Source organism: Peromyscus californicus, unplaced genomic scaffold (genome assembly GCF_007827085.1).
Source record: "Peromyscus californicus insignis strain IS unplaced genomic scaffold, ASM782708v3 Scaffold_6__1_contigs__length_162567912, whole genome shotgun sequence".
NCBI lineage: Eukaryota > Metazoa > Chordata > Mammalia > Rodentia > Cricetidae > Peromyscus > Peromyscus californicus.
This window is the reverse complement of record NW_026294584.1, coordinates 85,668,949-85,687,477: the sequence shown is the minus strand read 5'-3', so window position 1 is coordinate 85,687,477 and position 18,529 is coordinate 85,668,949. Positions and strand designations below refer to the sequence as shown.

General features: G+C 43.5%; 2 gene segments (V, D, J or C); both read left to right on the top strand.

Annotated features, from left to right (window-relative positions):
• The first annotated feature begins 3,144 nt into the window (after positions 1-3,144).
• On the top strand, positions 3,145-4,359 carry LOC128099685 (Ig kappa chain V-III region MOPC 63-like). The segment is given in 3 exon segments: positions 3,145-3,193; positions 3,640-3,776; positions 4,168-4,359. Coding segments are annotated over 3 exon segments (378 nt in total).
• Positions 4,360-15,728: 11,369 nt separating this feature from the next.
• On the top strand, positions 15,729-16,348 carry LOC128099684 (Ig kappa chain V-III region MOPC 63-like). The segment is given in 2 exon segments: positions 15,729-15,784; positions 16,020-16,348. Coding segments are annotated over 2 exon segments (378 nt in total).
• Positions 16,349-18,529: the final 2,181 nt, after the last annotated feature.

Genomic DNA, 18,529 nt, shown 5'->3' with positions numbered 1-18,529 from the left:
TGAGTCTGGGCCACTACCTGTGACCAGGTTGATGTCCAAGGGATGTGCTTCCACAGGGACATGCCAATTCAGGAGTCATGTGCCAAAACCCAGGACGATGGTGATGTCCAGCCCAAACTGCTGCTAGAGGAGATGTCTGGGTCCATGGCCCTGCTGTGGCTGGGCTCTGAGTTGATGTCCATGGTTCCTGTTGCCAAATAAGGGCTGTGCAGAGATCTGAAGTCTGAGCTAACACCTGAGACCATGTTGGTCTTAGAGGGTCAAGTGTCACCTAGGACATACACACCTGGATGGCCCATACTGCCATCAGGGGCCATGGTGTCATCCAGTCCCGAACTAAGAAAGTATGTCATGTCTGGTTCCAAGGCCCTACCAGAGTCTGTGTGTCAGTGGCCCTTCTTGCCATTGAAGGCTTAGTGGATGTCCAGGAGTCTAGGCTGCTACATTAGAACATGTTGGCATTTGGGAGACATGCTAGAACTTGTGCCATGCCCATCTCTTCGAACTGCAAAGCCAACTAGGGCCATGATGACATCTGAGCCTGGGCTATTGCCAAGGACCATGTGTGGGACAATGGTCCTACTGCAGCCTGAGTCTGTGTTGATGCCCTTGGCCTGTGTTGCCACAAAAGGCCACACTGATGCCAAGGATCTGGGTCTTCACCTGTGGCGTTCTTGGTGCCTGAGGGCTATGCTGTTGCTGGGCACATACAGACCTGAAAATCATATGATGCCATCCAGGACCAGGGCATTGTACGGGCCTGAAATGCAGCCAGAGCCATGTCTGGGTCTGTAGCTCTGCCGAAGACAGGACCTGCACTGATGTCTGAGGCTCCTGTTACCATCAAAGGCAGTGTGGATGTCCAGAATCTGAGCCCACACTTGGGGGTGTGTGGGTGTTCAAGGGCCATGCTGCTGTTAGGTCCATGCCAATCTAAGTGACCTGCTCTGCCTCCTAGGGCCATGGTGTCATCCGGGACTGGGATGCTCCCTGTGACCACATTTGGTAGCCATGGTCTGTGTTGATGTCCTTGGCTCCTGTTACAACCGAAAGCAGTGAGGATGGAGCTGCACACAGATGGCCCTGCCCCTCACCAACTGCACCACTCTGGTGAGAGCAGGGCCCTGTGCCTCCCCAGGGAGGCACAGTAGAGCTGTCCCTGATGGCAAAGTTGCAGCTTAGCATACCCTGAATATGCAGAGTGGGAGATCTAGCCCCACAGTCTGTCACTCAGTGGCATGGGCAAGGGAGAGATACTGCCCCTCGCCTCTTGCCACTTGCTGCAAGCTGGAAAAGCTGGTCCCAGAGTCGCGAGAGTGGGAGAGCAGATCCTGCCCCTCACCAGCTGCAGCACTCAGGAGAGTGGACCCTGCACCTAGCCCAGGCAGCAGAGTCAAGCTGACCCCAGTGCTTGTGGGAGATCTGGCCCCACCCTTCTTCTGCCATGTGGTAGAAGGTGTGAGGGAGAGATGGCCCCCATCCTCTGCCCCTCACTGCATGGGGCACATGAGAGAGCTGACCCTGAGGTCATGAGAGTTGGAGAATTGGCACTGTCCCAATTGGCAGCAGCACTAGGAGGAGCAGGACCTGCATCTCATCTGGGAAACACAACAGAGCTGACCTCGTTGGTGAGGGGATCAGGTGTTCGGACTGGGGGTCAGGAGAGCAGGAGACCTGATCTCACCCCCTCATCTAACTCGTGATAGCATGGGTAAGGAAAACGGGCCCTCCCTCCCCTCACCCCTTGCCACCTGCACCAGGTGAGAGAGCTGGCCCCAGGACCACAGAGTGGGAGAACTGGCCCTGCCCCTCATCAGCTGCAGCACATGGGAGAGTGGCATGGCATCTCACCAGGGCAGCACACTAGAGCTGACCCTGTTGGTGGGGCTCAGGTGAGCCAGGCCTGTAGGCATGAGAGCAGGAGAGCTGCCCTCACCTCCTCCCTGGTATGCTATGGGATGGCAAGGGTAAAGGAAATAGGCCTTCCTCCCATGCCTTACCACCTGTGACAGGCAGGAGAGCCGACTGCAGGGGCATAAGAACAGAAGAGCTGGTCCTGCCGCTCCTCACCTGGTGCAGAAACCCGAGAGTGTGCCCTGCACCTCACCCTGACAAACCCGTAGAGCTGGCCCTGGTAGTCTGAGATTCAGTGAGCTAGACCCGAGGGTGTGAGAGCAGGAACACTGGTCCTGGTCCTTGCTGTCTGCTGCATTGGGGGAGCTGGCTGGGGCACTGCTAGAGAGTTTGCCTGGGTGGTGATGATGAGAGAAAGTTGGTAGGCTGACCAACCCAGCTGCCACCCAGGCCCAGAACCGGGACTACAGGTAGCCCACCCAGACACCCACCTCATCTATGAACTGCTGAAGCATGTGAAGGGGCCAGACACACAGACCCAAACCTACAGAATCTCCAGGTCACATGGTAAAAATAGGATATCCAAATGGAGTCCCAGTGAGGGCCTGATATTGAGGGTGTAACCAGAAGCCAGAGGCCTCCAACCTGAGCAATGACTCTTTGCAATAAATACTTAAAGTAAAGATATATGGACTAAAGGATATACTGTGTGACTCATCGGGCCACACTACAGTTTCCATGCCGAGATTTTTTAATTTTCTTTTTTCTTTTTTCTTTTTTTTTTTTTTTTTGTTTGTTTTGGTTTTGGGGTCTTGGGTTTTACTTTTAAATTTTGTTTGGGGGAGGTTGTAAGGACAGAAGGAGGAAGCAGGGATATGGGGAAATGGCTAGGATTGGGATTCGTGATGTGAAATCCACAAAGAATCAATAAAAAGGCTTTTTTAAAAAAATAATTCTAAGGAATAAAAGTGCTCCTGCATACAATATCCTCTACAGCAGAGCAGTGAGAGTGCACTTTCCACATGGAACCTCAAAATAACAGACCGTGATTCCATAGGGCAGCCCCAAAATCACTTGGGATACACTTAGAATACTCTAGGGAATCCTTTGCTAATCCTAACTGTCATAGGGTGATAGAGTGACACAGAGCAGGTGTCCTTTGACCACCAAGTCAAGCTTTTCTGAGCTGATTTGCATATTGAGGCTTCAGCCACAGTGCAGACTACTCAAAGCATCTTTAAAGGCAGCTTGCCAGTGTCCAAGAAGCAGCCTGTAGTCCAGGTCTCAGAGATGGGGTCAGCTGCTCTCCTGCTGTGGGTACTGCTGCTCTGGGTTCCAGGTGAGAGGGTGCAGTGTTGGGAGCAACCACTGTGGCCATGACTGTTTTCCATGCTTTGGTGTCCTGATCATTGAAATTATGGCATTTAATTGGTTTTGTGGTTCCTAGTCACCTTAATTTTCTTCTTTTTTAATTACTTTATGTGTATGGTTGTTTTGTTTGTATGAATATCTGTGTATCACAAGTAGGCCTGTTGCGTCCAATCCTCTGTAATTGCAGCTACAGACATTGTGAGACACTAAGTTGGTGTTGGGGACCAGACCTAGGTACCCTGGCCAGTGCTTTTAGTCACTGAGTTATCTCTTGAGCCCTGATTTACCTAGCTCCCTCTTCTTTTTTTTCAAGGTAAAGCTCAAGATTGCTGTTAAAGTCTGCACATACAACCGTGCTACACCAGGATGGTTTCAGTACAGCTGTGACAGTAATGTGTATGTTTATCATTCTAGGCACCACTGGGGACATCGTGCCGACCCAATCTCCAGCTTCCTTGACTGTGTCACTGGGGCAAAGGGTCACCATCTCCTGCAAGGCCAGCCAGAGTGTCAGTAACAACTTTTTCATTTACATGTACTGGTATCAACATGTAGCTAGAGTTTTCCTGCCTGGCCCACAGTCAGGACAAATCTCTCTCACCTGCCAGTCCCACAGCCGCTCAGAACCGACCAAGTAAACACAGAGACTTATATTGGTTACAAACTGTATGGCCGTGGCAGTCTTCTTGCTAACTGTTCTTACAGCTTAAATTAATCCATTTCCATTAATCTATACCTTGCCACGTGGCTTGTGGCTTACCGGCATCTTCACATGCTGTTTGTCATCGTGGAGGCTGGCAATGTCTCTGACTCAGCCTTCCACTTCCCAGCTTTATTCTCCTCCTTGTCCCGCCTACACTTCCTGTCTAGCCAATGGCCAATCAGTGTTTTATTTATTGACTAATCAGCAACACATTTGCCATACAGAACATCCCACAGCAGAAACCAGGACAGACCCCCAAATGCCTCATCTATGGAACATCCCACCTAGATTCTGGGGTCCCTGCCAGGTTCAGCGAAAGTGGGTCTGAAACAGATTTCACCCTCACCATCCATCCTGTGGAGGCTGATGATGCTGCAACCTATTACTGTCAGCAGGCTATTGAGTTTCCTCCCACAGTACTCCAGGGCTAAACAAAAACCTCCTGGGGTTGCTGCTCACTAAGGCTCAATCCCTCAGCTTTCTCTTTCCCCAGTACATCTCAGCCATAGAACCTAGAAGTTTTGCTTCCAAAAGGAGGAAGGTGTAACATAGAAATTTTTTAAACTGTTACGTGTGTTTGTACTACTCTGTGTGCTTCATAATTAACAACTTGTTTGCTGATAAAGACCTCTCTGGTACTATTTCAAAGCATTTCTATACTCAATAGATTGACTAGAAAGCAATTTTGAACTTACAAAACAAAAAATACTTTTTCTGGATCATTCAAAATAATAAGAGCTTTGAACATTGAAGGTTGTCAGTTGTCTTGCTGACTTTCTCATCCTAATGTGTTTTCACTTCTATGTGCTGGGGGTTAAAAAAAAATCCCTTTTCAGTAAATCACAGATGTGAGGCTTCTGTAGCTGTTTCTACTGCTTTGATTCTGACCTGCATCTCTGTGTCCATCATGAACATGTATCACAGTCTTGGATTTATCAGCTCTTCTCTTCCATGTCCAATGGTCTAGTCTTTTTCTGCAGTATCTTCTACATGTGAAGACACACACTCTTTTTGCTTTCCTTCATTTATAATTCCATTTTCACTCTCTTTTAGTGGGTGGGGATAAATAAGGTCTCACTCTATATCCTGCACTCACCTGGGAATCACTATCTAACACTCACTGACGGTGAACTTACAGCCCACCTGCCCCTTCCCCCAGCAGCTGGATCATGGAACCACACCCAGCTCCATTTCATTTTCTTGTTGTTCTACCATTGCAGATGCAGGAACTCCAGAGGACCAAGAGTGCACAGCCATGATCATGGACGGTTAACTTCCCAGACACCTTCTACTTCTACATGAGCCTTCTTTGAGCGTCTGTATCCTCCCATGTGGAACAGGAAAGTTCAACATAATGATTTTTAGCAACTTCTCTCAGATGCACATCTCCTGAGTTTTTCAAGTACACAGTCCTAGATCACCGTACTGAAACTGTATTGTAGTAGTTTTCTACCGATGCACAATAGTTAATGCAAACTCAGTGTCTTACGAGCTCAACACCTATAATCTGGGCAGCGTGTGTCTGGGTCCTCTGCTCAGGGTCTCATAGGATACAGTCAAGGTGCTTGCTGTCAGGGCTGCATTCTCATCCGGGTGCTCAGAGACTCTCCTTCCCAGCTCAGTCAGCATGTGTACACAGGAACTGTGTGGCTGAGTTGCTACACCCTTATTAACTGTGGGCTGGCAGCTTCCCTAAGGTCCTATAGGCACTGAGAGTCCCCTGATATGTGCGATCTCAGTTATCACCCCAGCAATGGGATGCCCAGCCGAGAGGAAATGGCTTCTCTTTAATGGCTTTGACCTGATTAAGTGCAGCATATCCAGGTCAATCTCCCTTTAAAGGAACTCCAAATACTCAGAATTTGTATATTTTTACATCTACAAAATCTCACTTCCTTTCTGTATTTTAGGGAGCATCAGGTACTGTCAAATCTGTTCACAGGCCAGAAGCAGTTGCTCCAGAGGCAGCATTAGGCTATCTGGGTCTTAGGAGTCACTTGGAGCAGAGAAAAATGAGCTGATCTGGGCTTTTCCTGAACTAGAAAAAAATCTTCCTGAGTGAAGTAACCCAGACTCAGAAAGACAAAAACAGTATGTACTCACTCATAAGTGGATATTGGACACAAACCTTAGGATAACCAGGTTACAATCCACAATCCCAGAGAAGCTAGGGGAAAAGGAGGACCCTAAGAGGGACACACATGGAGTGCCCAAGGAAGGGGAAATAGTTAAGATCTCTTGAGTAAACTGGGAGGGGTAGAAGGGACAGGATGGGGAATGGAAACCTGAGGGATCAACATGGCTGAGTTGGGGGAGGAACAGAGAGGGAGAGCAATGAAAGAGATCTCTTGATAGAGGGAGACATTATGGGGTTAGGGAGAAACCTGCTACCAGGGAAATTACCAGGAATTCACAAGATGACCCCAGCTAAGACTCCAAGCAATAGTGGAGAAGGTGCCTGAACTGGCCTTCCCCTGTAATCAGAGTAGTGTCTACCCTAATTGTCATCATAGAACTTACATCCAATAACTGAAGGAAGCAGATGCAGAGATCCACAGCCAAGCACAGGGCTGGGATCCAGAAGTTTAGTTGAAGAGAGGGAGGAGGGATCATATGAGCAAAGGGGATTAAGATCATGATGGGGAAAACCACAGTCAGCTGACCCAAGCTAGTGAGAGCTCAAAGACTCTGTACTGACAACTGGGAAACCTGCATGGGACTGACTAGGCCCTCTGAATGTAGGTGACAGTTGTGTGGCTTGACCTGCTTGTGGGGCCCCTAGTTGTGGGACCAGGAGTTATTCTGAATGCATGAACTGGATTTTTGGAGCTCATGCCCTGTGGTGGGATACCTTGCTCAGCCTTGATGCAGGAGGAAGTGGCTTGGTCCTGCCTCAACTTAATATGCCAGACTTTGTTGACTCCCCAAGGGAGGCCTTACTCCCTCTGATGAGTGGGTGGGGATGGGGGTGAGAGGCAAAGGAACAGGAGAAGGGGAGGAAAAGGGAACTGTGGTTGGTATGTAAAATGAAAAAAAATTTAATAAACAAAATTCTCTGTTTAGATCTGTGACCCATTTTTTTGTTGGATTATTTGATTTGTTGATGACTAGTTGTTTGAGTTATTTTTATGTTTTGGATATTAGCCCTCTGGCAGATATGGAATTGGTAAACATCTTTTTCCACTCTGTGGGCTGCATTTTTGTCTTATTGACAGTGTTCTTTGTCTTACAGAAGCTTTTCAGTTTCATGAGGTTCCATTTATTAATTGTTGACCTTAGTGCCTGCATGATTAGTGTTCTGTTCAGGAAGTTGTCTCCTGTGCCAATGCATTCAAGGCTATTCCCTGCTTTCTCTTCTATCACTTTCAGTGTATCTGGTTTTTTGTGAAGGTCTTTGACCCACTGGACTCAAGTTTTGTGCAGAGTGATAAATATGGATCTATTTGCAGACATCAAGTTAGACCAGCAACATCTGTTGAAGATGCTTTCTTTTTTCTATAGTGTACTTCTGCCTTCTTTATCAAAAATCAGGTGTCCATAGGTGTGTGGATTTATGTCTGGTTCTTCAATTTGATTCCATTGATCCATGTGTCTATTTTTATGCCAAGATCAAGCTGTTTTTATTATAATAGCTCTATAGCAGAGCTTGAAGTCAAGGATGGTGATGCCTCCAGAAGTTGCTTTATTGTGCAGGATTGTTTTAGCTTTCCTGGGGTTTTTGTATTTCCATATGAAGTTGAGTATTGTCCTTTCAATGTCTGTAAAGAATTGTGTGGGAATTTTAATGGTGATGGCACTGAATCTGTAGATTGCTTTTGGTGGGATGGCCATTTTGACTATACAAACCTACTGGTCCATGGACATGGGAGAGCTTTCCATCTTGTGAAATCTTTAATTTATTTCTTCAAAGAAGTTTTTGTCAAGCAAGTCTTTCACTTGGCTGGTTAGAGTTGCCCCAAGATAGTTTATATTAGTTCTGGCTATTGTGAAGGGTGTTGTTTCCCTGATTTCTTTTCAGTCTTTTTGTCGTTTGTATACAGGAGGTACTGAGTTGTTGTTGTTGTTGTTGTTGTTGTTGTTGTTGTTGTTGTTGTTTAAGACAGGGTTTCTCTGTGTAGCTTTGGAGCCTTTCCTGGAACTCACTCTGTAGTCCAGGCTGGCCTCAAACTCACAGAGATTCCCCTGCCTCTGCTTCTCGAGTGCTGGGATTAAAAGTGTGCAGCACCACTGCCTAGTGGGTTACTGAATTTTTGAGTTAATCTTGTATCCAGCCACTTTACTAAAGGTGTTTATCAGCAGTAGGAGTTCCCTGATAGAATTTTTGGGATCACTTATGCATACTCTCATGTCATCTGCAGATAATGATACTTTGATTTCTAGCTCATCTGAATTGTGTAAGTGAATACTTCTCTCCTCAATCTCTTCATCCTTGCCCTACCTCAAGTCCTCATCATCTCTCACATGCAACATTATGTTATATTTGTTTTCAAGATCCATCTATCGTCTACAGGTCAAGTAAGAACCTCCTGCATAGTTGATTCTACAGTACACAGAGTAATTTCAACATATTTCAGAGGATTGAGTTATCAAACTAAAAGTCCTGTTTTATATAAACATATTGTAAAAGTAGCAGAAATATGTTTGGGACGATTTCAGAAACTTTTGAAAATTCTGTCTTTGTCTGAGAACATTTAACAGCTTTTTATGTAATACAACTCAGGAACTGCAACTGCAACAGCAACCTTTAAGGTAAACATCCTTATTATATTTTCCTATCAAGGGTTGTGTGGGTTAAAGGTTTAAGGGAGATGGAAGCAGGGAGATGGGAGAAAAGTAGGGGACAGTTAACTAACACTAAGGATGTGTGAAGACACCTCAGGAAAACTCACTAGTCTGCAAGCCATTTATAAATATGTTTACAAGTGTTTGAAAAGAGATTCCGTGCGTGTGGACAAGTCTGCTCTCAGAAGCCATGGGATACTAAATGAAGATCTCAGTGCTAGGCATAGGCTCCTGTCCTATGAGTTATTGGTCAGGGGAGCCCTCAAAGCACCCAAAGCAACATGGGCTATACCATCTCTCTTGACTGCCAGCCATAACTAATTGGTTAAACGCTATTATACTGAAGGCACCATACACTTTGGATGTAGTACACAGAGAAGTCAGTCTCAAACAAGACTAGACACAGGAAGTCAAACTGCCTTTGAAATATTTATATTTACACCCCTAGATTACTGATGTTCTTAACCTTAGTCAGAGAAGCTTCTTTTTACAGAGAGCAGTGGAACATTACCAAAGCTACAAGCAACATTAGGGTTCATGTCTGTTTGGAATGTCCTAAGTTTTTATTGGATAGTTTTCACAGTGCTAGAAGACCCAATGCTGGATGCTAAGGGAGAAAAGGTGTCAGTGATCTCATCCAGTGCTACACACAGTGACTTGCCAGGCAAGATGTGTCCACTGGTGTAGGAGTGGCATGACTGCTATTGGAGAAGTCAACCATTTTCTGATTGGAGTTTAAGCATGCTCCACAGGAGGGATTTTATTCTTGGTACTGTAAACCTGGACAGAAAACCATGGCTAGGGAAGTCATAGACCATAGGGAAAGACATGCTGAAGATGTTTTGCTAAATGGTCTTGTTGTCAAACTGCCTTCTAAAGATTTATATTCACACCCCTAGATCGGTGCTGTTCTTAACCCTAGTCAGAGAAGCTTCTTTTACGATGAGCAGTGGGCCATCACCAAAGCTGCAAGCAACAGAGGGTTCAGGACTGTTTGGATTGTCCTAAGTCCTCACTCCACGTGTCACATACAGTACACCTTGCCCAGATTCCCTCCCATTATTACTGAACATGGCTGTGAACCCAGAAGTGACAGATCATGACTTTATTCAAATCTAATCAGTTTCTATTTGCATTTTTATAGAAGGAAATTCAGCCTTGGTTGTGTGGAAATGGAACCATTTAGGGAATAACTGTAGTAACATAAATGGCAGAGCTTCAACACACTGTCACTCACGCCATGGATGTCTGCAGCATCTCAGGCCATGAGCTCAGTGGGAAGATGTCCTTGGTACAGATCTCTAGAATGCCTAATAGCATGGGGTACATCATTTTCCATAACAAATCAACATTAACTGAGTAGCTCATTCATCCTCAAGCCTGTGCCCCTCAAGACTAGGAATGACATGGCTGGCTTCTCTGATCAGACTCATTTAAAGTCTAAATTGAAAGGAAATTGGAAATTTTCTTTTTAAATGTGGCCCCTTTTGTCCCCAAAGATGCCCTCAAAGATGTTGCCTCACATCAATTCACTTGCATGCCTTGAGTCTTTCTGATTTTACTTTCTGAGTTGAGACTTTATGGGTTCCTATGAATAGGTTAGGTACATTCAGGTAGTTGCTCTGTCTTTTTAGAAAATTCAAATATATTTTATCATATTCTTCCACTCCCCCTAGTCCTTCCACATCCTCTCCCTTGCCTACCCATCTAACTTTAGGTTTTTTCTCAAAATTCAAAAGTAATACAACCACAAAACCCCCAAAAACCAAGAAAATAAAATAAAACCACACCAAATAGAAAAAGAGTATACCCAAATAGAAGCACACACACATACACACACACACACACACACACACACACACACACACACACACACACACACATGTGGAATTCTATATGTTGGTCAAATATTCCTACCTGTCCTGGAGTGGTTGATATACCCAGTGTCATTATATTGGAGAAAACTGATTTTCCCTCTTGCAGAGTGTGTAAGTGACAGTTCAGTTGCTAAGATTTACCCTAATAGACAGGTTTTTATTCATTCATTTTTAATATAACAAAATGAAATATAATAAGATAAAACAAAAACTATCACATCAAAGTTTGACAAGACAAAATAACAGAAGAGCCCAAGGAAAAGCACAAAATCAAGACCCACTCATTTGCACACTCAGGAATCCCGTAAAAACAATACATTGAAAGCTATAATATATAGATAAAGGACCTAGTGCAGACCTGTGCAGACCCTGTGCATGCTGCTTCAGTCTCTGTGAGTTCATATGAGCTTTTCTCTTGTTGATTTAGACAATACAATTTCTTGGTGTTCATTATCCCATCTGGCTCTTACACTCTTTATCCTCCTCTTCTGCAGGGGTTCTCTGAGCTCTGAGGGGAGGTATTTGATGGCTAAGACCAACAAAATGATTAATAGCTCATGCTGGCAAGGATGTGGAGTAAAAAGAACACTCATAAATTGCTGGTGGATGACAAACAGGCTGAGAAGGAAATCAGAGATACATCACCCTTTACAATAGCCACAAATGATATAAAATACCTTGGGGTAACACTAACCAAGCAAGTGAAGGACCTATATGACAAGAACTTTAAGTCCCTGAAAAAAGAAATTGAAGAAGACATCAGAAAATGGAAAGATCTCCCATGCTCATGGATAGGCAGGACTAACATAGTAAAAATGGCAATCTTACCAAAAGCAATCTACAGATTCAATGCAATCCCCATCAAAATACCAACACAATTCTTCACAGACCTAGAAAGAATAATACTCAACTTCATTTGGAAAAACAAAAAACCCAGGATAGCCAAAAGAATCCTGTACAATAAAACAACCTCTGGAGGCATCACGATCCCTGACTTCAAGGGATCGCCCAGTGACAGAGAAATGGATGAGAGCTACATGAACAACCTGGACGTGAGTGGGTGTAATGAAGGACAAGCTTTGAGGGAAATAGAGCTTAGGGGAGTGGGAGATCCCAACTGGATCAAGAACAGAGAGGGAGAACAAGGAATAGGAGACCATGATAAATGGAGACCACATGAGAATAGGAAGAAGCAAAGTGCTAGAGAGGTCCACAGAAATCCACAAAGATACCTCCACAAGCCTGAACTGACCTTCTCTGGTGATAGGAGGGCCAAACACGCTAATTGTCGAGCTAGAAATCTCATCCAATGACTGAGGGAACCGGATGCAGAGATCTACGGCCAGGCCCCAGGTGGAACTCCAGGAGTCCAATCGGCGAGAATGAGGAGGGTTTGTATGAGCAAGAATTGTTGAGACCAAGATTGGAAAAAGCACAGGGACAAATAGCCAAACGAATGGAAACACATGAACTATGAACCAATAGCTGAGGAGACCCCAACTGGATCAGGCCCTCTAGATAAGTGAGACAGTTGATTAGCTTGATCTGTTTGGGAGGCATCCAGGCAGTGGGACTGGGAACCGTCCTCATTGCATGAGCTGGCTGTTTGGAACCTGGGGCTTATGCAGGGACACTTCACTCAGCCTGGGAGGAGGGGACTGGACCTGCCTGGACTGAATCTACCAGGTTGAACTGAATCCCCAAAGGAGTCTTTGCCCTGGAGGAGATGGGAATGGGGGGTGGGCTGGGGGGAAGGCGGGGTGGGGGAGGCGCGGGAGGGGGGGAGGACAAGGGAATCCATGGCTGATATGTAAAATTAAATTAAATTAGAAAATAAAAAGTATAAAAAAAATACACACGCACATACTCACACACATAAATAAAACCTCTTATTGTATATGAAGTTAAAAAAATTTAAAAATACAAATAAGAATATTAATTTAACAAAAAAAAAAAACACTTCTAACCCCCGTCTTTCCAACTTCTCCATCACCTCTCGATTTGGGAGCTGCTGTGGATCATGCAGTATAGAGATTACATTTCTTTTCTTTTCTTTTTTTTTTTCATTTTCAAGACAGGGTTGATTTGTCTAACAGCACTTTTGAAGTTGCTTTGTAGACCAGGCTGACCTCTGCCTCCCAAGTGCTGGGATTACAGGCAAGGTTACAATTCTTAATATCATTTTGTAAAATAGGAAAATGACAGGTAAAAAAGCTAACAGTTCAACTGGGACAGAAATGACAACAGTGTCCACACAGTTTTCTTCATTGTGTGTAAAGCACAACATCCACTAGATAGTATTCACATGAACTAATTGTGACCATTATTCCAGGAGTTCTCTTTGCACTATACATAAACCTCATCCTTCTTGGTCAAATTCCAGCATGTTAGCATCAGGTCAGGCTTTCATATATCAGTTCCATTGTCCTCCTTCCTAAAGCCCAGCCCATCCTTCCACCGTACCCAGTAATCAGGCCTCCTGTGCATTTTAAAGGGCTCATCTCTGAGCTGTTTATGGGCAAATCTCTTCTTTCAGGGCTGGGATCAAGTACCTACTTCTCAGTGATCATCCCTGTTTGCATATGTGTTGCTTTCTACACAGTTACTTATATCCCTGTCCCTTACATCTTCTGTTCTATCATCTTGTCATTCTTTCTGTCATTGAGGTGTGCTCATTTATAGTTGTTTTTTGAATTCAAAACTAGAGTGTTGACCTGTTATAATATGGAAAGTAAGGTGATATTTCTTATTTATGTTCATAATAAAAACATTCCTATATTATACCATGTATAATATCCATGCAAAGGGTACTGACTGGCTTTCCTGATGAGAGGGTAGTTCTGCTGTACTGAAGAAAAGTACCAATGTTAAGGAATAGAAAGTTAAGTTATAAGTCAATAAAAACAAGAATGAAATCAGTATGCATAAAAATAAATATTAACAGAACTATATACAAAAACAGATGAAGATGTGGGGCTTGGGGTGAGGCAGAAAATTTGGTCACCTGTGTAGCCCAGGCATTGTATCCTGGGCTACCTGAAAACTTAAGATCCTCCTGCCTCAGCTTCCTACCTGTTTGGATTACTGAAATACATCACCATGCCTGACAGAAGAGTGGTTCTTGATGCCATAATGCAAAAGAAGTCAAGAGGAACAAAGACAACAGGAGAATCTCATGGAAGCAGTAGAGGAATGACATCACAAATATTCATTATTGTCTCCCACCACCACTGAACCACCCTCAAAGTAAGAACTATGTGATTGGGAGCTGTTTAAAAATTACATGGCCCTTTGCATGGATATTATACATGGTATTATATAGGAATGTTTTTATTATGAACATAAATAAGAAATATCACCTTACTTTCCATAGGTCAACACTCTAGTTTTGAATTCAAAAATGAACTATAAATGAGCACACCCACACCTCAAAAATAAAGACAAAATGTGAAGAATAACTTGTTTATTTCATGACATGTGTACTTGTATTGCCATGTTTCTCTCATCTTTGAACTCTAGTTGGTTCACACTGAGCAACAGTACAGTGAATGTGCACAATTAAATAAAAGGAGCCAACTCAATAGAGCGGAGACCCGGAAAAAGATACAGTGAGTGTGAGCTGAGGAGTAGGGAATTGTCCATTCTTCTCTTTCTTTCCTCACTTCTTTCCTTTCTTCCCTTCTCTTTCTTTCTTCCTTTCTCTTCCTCCCTTCCTTGGTCCCTCTCTCAATCTGTCATTCTTCCCCTCCTTCCTCCCTCTTCCCCTTCACTCCCTCTCACTCCCTCCCCCTCCTCCTCTGCTTCTTTCCTCTCCCTCCCCCTCACCCATTTCTCTCCTTCCTCCCCTCCCTCCTCACTCCCTCACTCCATCCTTCCTACACATCTTATTCCATGGCTTCTTCTTTCTCTCTTATTCCTTCTTCTCGTTAACATAACTTTTTTTCATTGTCTTATTTAATTAAAATACTATTGTGTCATTTGTTAGAAAAATCCATCCTTAAAATCTTGCTAGAAAATCCATCCTTCTGGCTAGGTAAATCAAGAAAGGGGTGAGGGCTCAGAATGGGAAGAAATACTTCTATATCTGCCTAACTGTCTATCCATCTGTCTGTCTTACAATGTTTCTGAGGAAGAATCCACAATTCTGTTAATTAGCTTTTTATCACCATGACAAGATGCAAGATACCTCTCTTTCAACAATCTTGAATGTTTTAAAGAACTGTACAAAAGAATTTTTACAGGAATCTGAGCCCATCTCCTTTACAAAGTTCTTTTCTTCATTTATGAAGTCCTATATTTCCTGAAGTTTTATTTATGTTCAGTCTGAAGAATTTCCTATCAGTGTTTCATTTATTTTTAAAAATGGGCTGGGGTGGCTCTGTGTGTAATGTGCTTGCCACATAAGTTAAGGACCTGCTTCACATCTGGGGAACCACATAAAGCCAGATGCAGCTGCACCACATGACTGACTTAGAGTGATGCTGTGACAAGATGAGAGATGGAGACTGGAGAATCCCCAGAAGACCCTGGGGAGGCAGCCTTTCATGAGAGGTGGTGAACAAGAGACCCTGTCTTAGATGAGGCACAAGGCAACAGTCACACCCAAGGTTGGCCTCTTATCTCTACCCATGTCCCATGGCAAGGAGGTGGCCCTCAAACAAGAGCAGACACAAACATACAAACATACACACACAACATCACACACTGAAACACAGATTTTTTTAAATAAGGAAATATGCCCAAAGTTCATTACATTATTTTCTTCCAGTCTTTATTCTCCATTCCCTCTTAGATAATATTTTCATTGGGTGTGTACAATTTTGAAGGAGCAAGTTGTTCCTGAAATAACTTACACTCTTTACATAGTACAACCATACTTCACTCCCCTGTATCACACCTCAGAAAGAGGAGAGGGTAAAGATTCAATAGAATAGGCTGCAAGGCACCTTTAAGACACACTTGCCATGCTCTGGTAAGTTTTCTGCTGACACCAACTCCCAGTGGGTGAATCAGGAGCAGGTGTCCCTTTGAGCACCAGCACACACTTTTCTGGGCTGATTTGCATATTGAGTCATTATACAACAGCCCAGGCTATTTAAGGGCAGCTGCCAAGAGCCTAAGAAGCACCCTTTCTTCAAGCTCCCAGAGATGGAGTCAAACACACTCCTCCTATGCATGCTGCTGCTCGGAGTTCCAGGTGAGAGGGTGCAGAGAAGTGTTGGGAGCATTCACAGTGGCCATCATGGTTTTCCATGTCTCTAGTATCTTCATCATTAGAATTAAGGCATTTGTAATTGGTTTTAAATCTCCCATTGCCTTTGATTTTCTGTTTTCTCAAAGTGATGCCCACAAGTATTCTTACAATGAAAAATTCCTCCATTGGGAAGGTTTCTAAACATATTTAACCATGGTTCATGTGTTTATGATTCCAGGTTCCACTGGGGACATTGTGCTGACCCAGTCTCCAGCTTCATTGGCTGTCTCTCTGGGACAAAAGGTCACCATCTCTTGCAAGTCCAGTGAAAGTGTCAATAAATATGGTATAGATTTATTGCATTGGTATCAACAGAAACCAGGACAGCCCCCCAAACTCCTCATCTATGCAGCATCCAATACAGAATCTGGGGTCCCTGCCAGGTTCAGTGGCAGTGGGTCTGGGACAGACTTCACACTCACCATCCATCCTGTGGAGGCTGAGGATGCTGCAATCTATCACTGTCAGCAGAGTAAGGAGGTTCCTCCCACAGTGCTCCAGAGCTAAACAAAAACCTCCTGGGGTTGCTGCTCACTGAAGCTCAGTCTCTGAGCACTCTGTTAGTGGCTAAAGTCTCAATACAGGGCTCTAGGCTTGTTTGGGGAAAAACCTTAAACAATGAAATGAGCTTTTATAAACTGATATGCATGATTGTATCATCCCATATACTTTATAATTTATTGAATTCCCAACAAAAGATAGATCTTTATCATTGTTTCTTAATTATTACTTATTCATTTAAATTTTTATTAATACACATTTATCTTTGGATGATTTTTCTCTCTTTCTCCCCTGTCTCCCTGACCACATCTCTGCCCAGTCCCTCCCACCTTCAATATTCCCCCTTTGAATTTCCTATCACTTAAGATTTACTGTTTCTTCCTTTTTAATGTGTTTTCAGAGATAGTAAATGCAAATTACTTCACTGGGGAAAAATTTAACCAAAGACATTTATTGTGTGTGTGTGTGTGTGTGTGTGTGAGAGAGAGAGAGAGAGAGAGAGAGAGAGAGAGAGAGAGAGAGAGAGAGAGAGAGAGAGTAGGTCAGAGGATAACTGCAGAAGTTATTCTTTCTTTCCACCATGTGGGGTCTAGGAATCAAACACAGGGTCATCAGTCTTTGCTGGAAGCACCTTTCCTGTAACCAGCTGAGCAATGTTGCCAGTCTGACCTACCATTTCTTATTTTTAATGATTTTGTTTATTTTAAATTGGGGTGGGGAATGGTGGGTGTATATATATCTGTCAGAAGATAGCATCAGATCCTAGGGTGCAGAACTTTCAGGAGGTTTTGAGGTAGTTGATGTGGGTGCTGGAAACCAAGCTGCAAGAGCAAGAAGTGCTCTTAACAGCTCACCTGGCTTATTCACATCTAATCTACCATTTATTAAGGTCTACTTTAGAATTTCTAACCCTTCTTTCTGCCTTAGGACAATGGTAAACTTAATGGAAGCTTTGTTGATCATCATCTAAGCAGAAAGAGCTTTGAAAAGTTAAAATTGTGAGTAAATCTTTCAGATGCAGGCTTACATTCTCACCCCAGGGTTTTCATTCTCCAATTGACAACCTGCTCCAGTTACTTAGAATCATAAGACTGTGCTGCAGTTACTTTTCTGTTTTGATTCCAATGTCTCTATCTTTGTGTCCATCCTCAACATTGAGTCTTTAATATAAGATTTATTGATTGACCTTTTATCTTTAAAAATATTCATCATTTTAACAATCTCTATATTTGTGGTCAAAGTCTTCTCGCTCTTTTCTTTTCTTTCATCCTTTCTTTCTTTCTTCATCCTTTGTGTATGGTGTGTAAAATATGTGAGTGAGTGTGAGTGTGACACAGAATGCACATGGGGAACAGAGGACAACATCAGATGTTGGGCCTCAAATTCCACCTTGTTTGAGGCAGGGTGAAATCAGGGAACTTTCAAGACATGGGATTGGGAGAGAAGACCTAATTCACACCTTCTTAATTTTTCAGATGGGCAATGAGTTCTCATCAGCGTGGACTTCTCTAGAGCACTGAGACACTAGAACTTCTTAGATCCTCAGTCCCTAAGGAGAAGTGCTTAGTATTTTCCTGTACTGTGGCTTGCTGTGGCTAGAAGCTGGAAAAAAAAGAGGAAATGGCCTCCTAAGAGAAGTACCAACTATACTACTAACATCCAACTAGACCTATCCAACCATGAGGATGGAAAATGATCTGCGGTCCCCTATATACAATTCTTTTGCTTCTTTGGAATATTTAAATCTCTATGGACACTGTTATATGGAATCTGCCCTTCTAGCTTCCACTAATACTGCATCTGTGGAGGATCAATCCCTCTCTAAGAAAACAATAGGTAGAAGTCTCTACTAGTTGACCACAATCAACTTGTCCCTGATTCCTTTACTTTCCACTTAAAGGAAATGTCAAGATAACTTTTGTTCTTTAAAATACAAATCTTCTTTCCTTGAAAAACTTAAATCCAGATTAAATTCGACTTAAGGAGATTTTTTTAGTTGACCCTAACCCACATACTGAAACTTTCTAAAATCTGCCCTGTTAGTGGATATAACCTAGGAAAAGACAGTGTTAGTCCTGGGTCAGACAAATGTAAGTATAGGAAAACATGCTGTTTCCAGGCTGCTAACGTGTAGCCTGATGACCTTCTTGTATCCTACGGTCTATCTCACCAGTTTTTTTTTTTTCT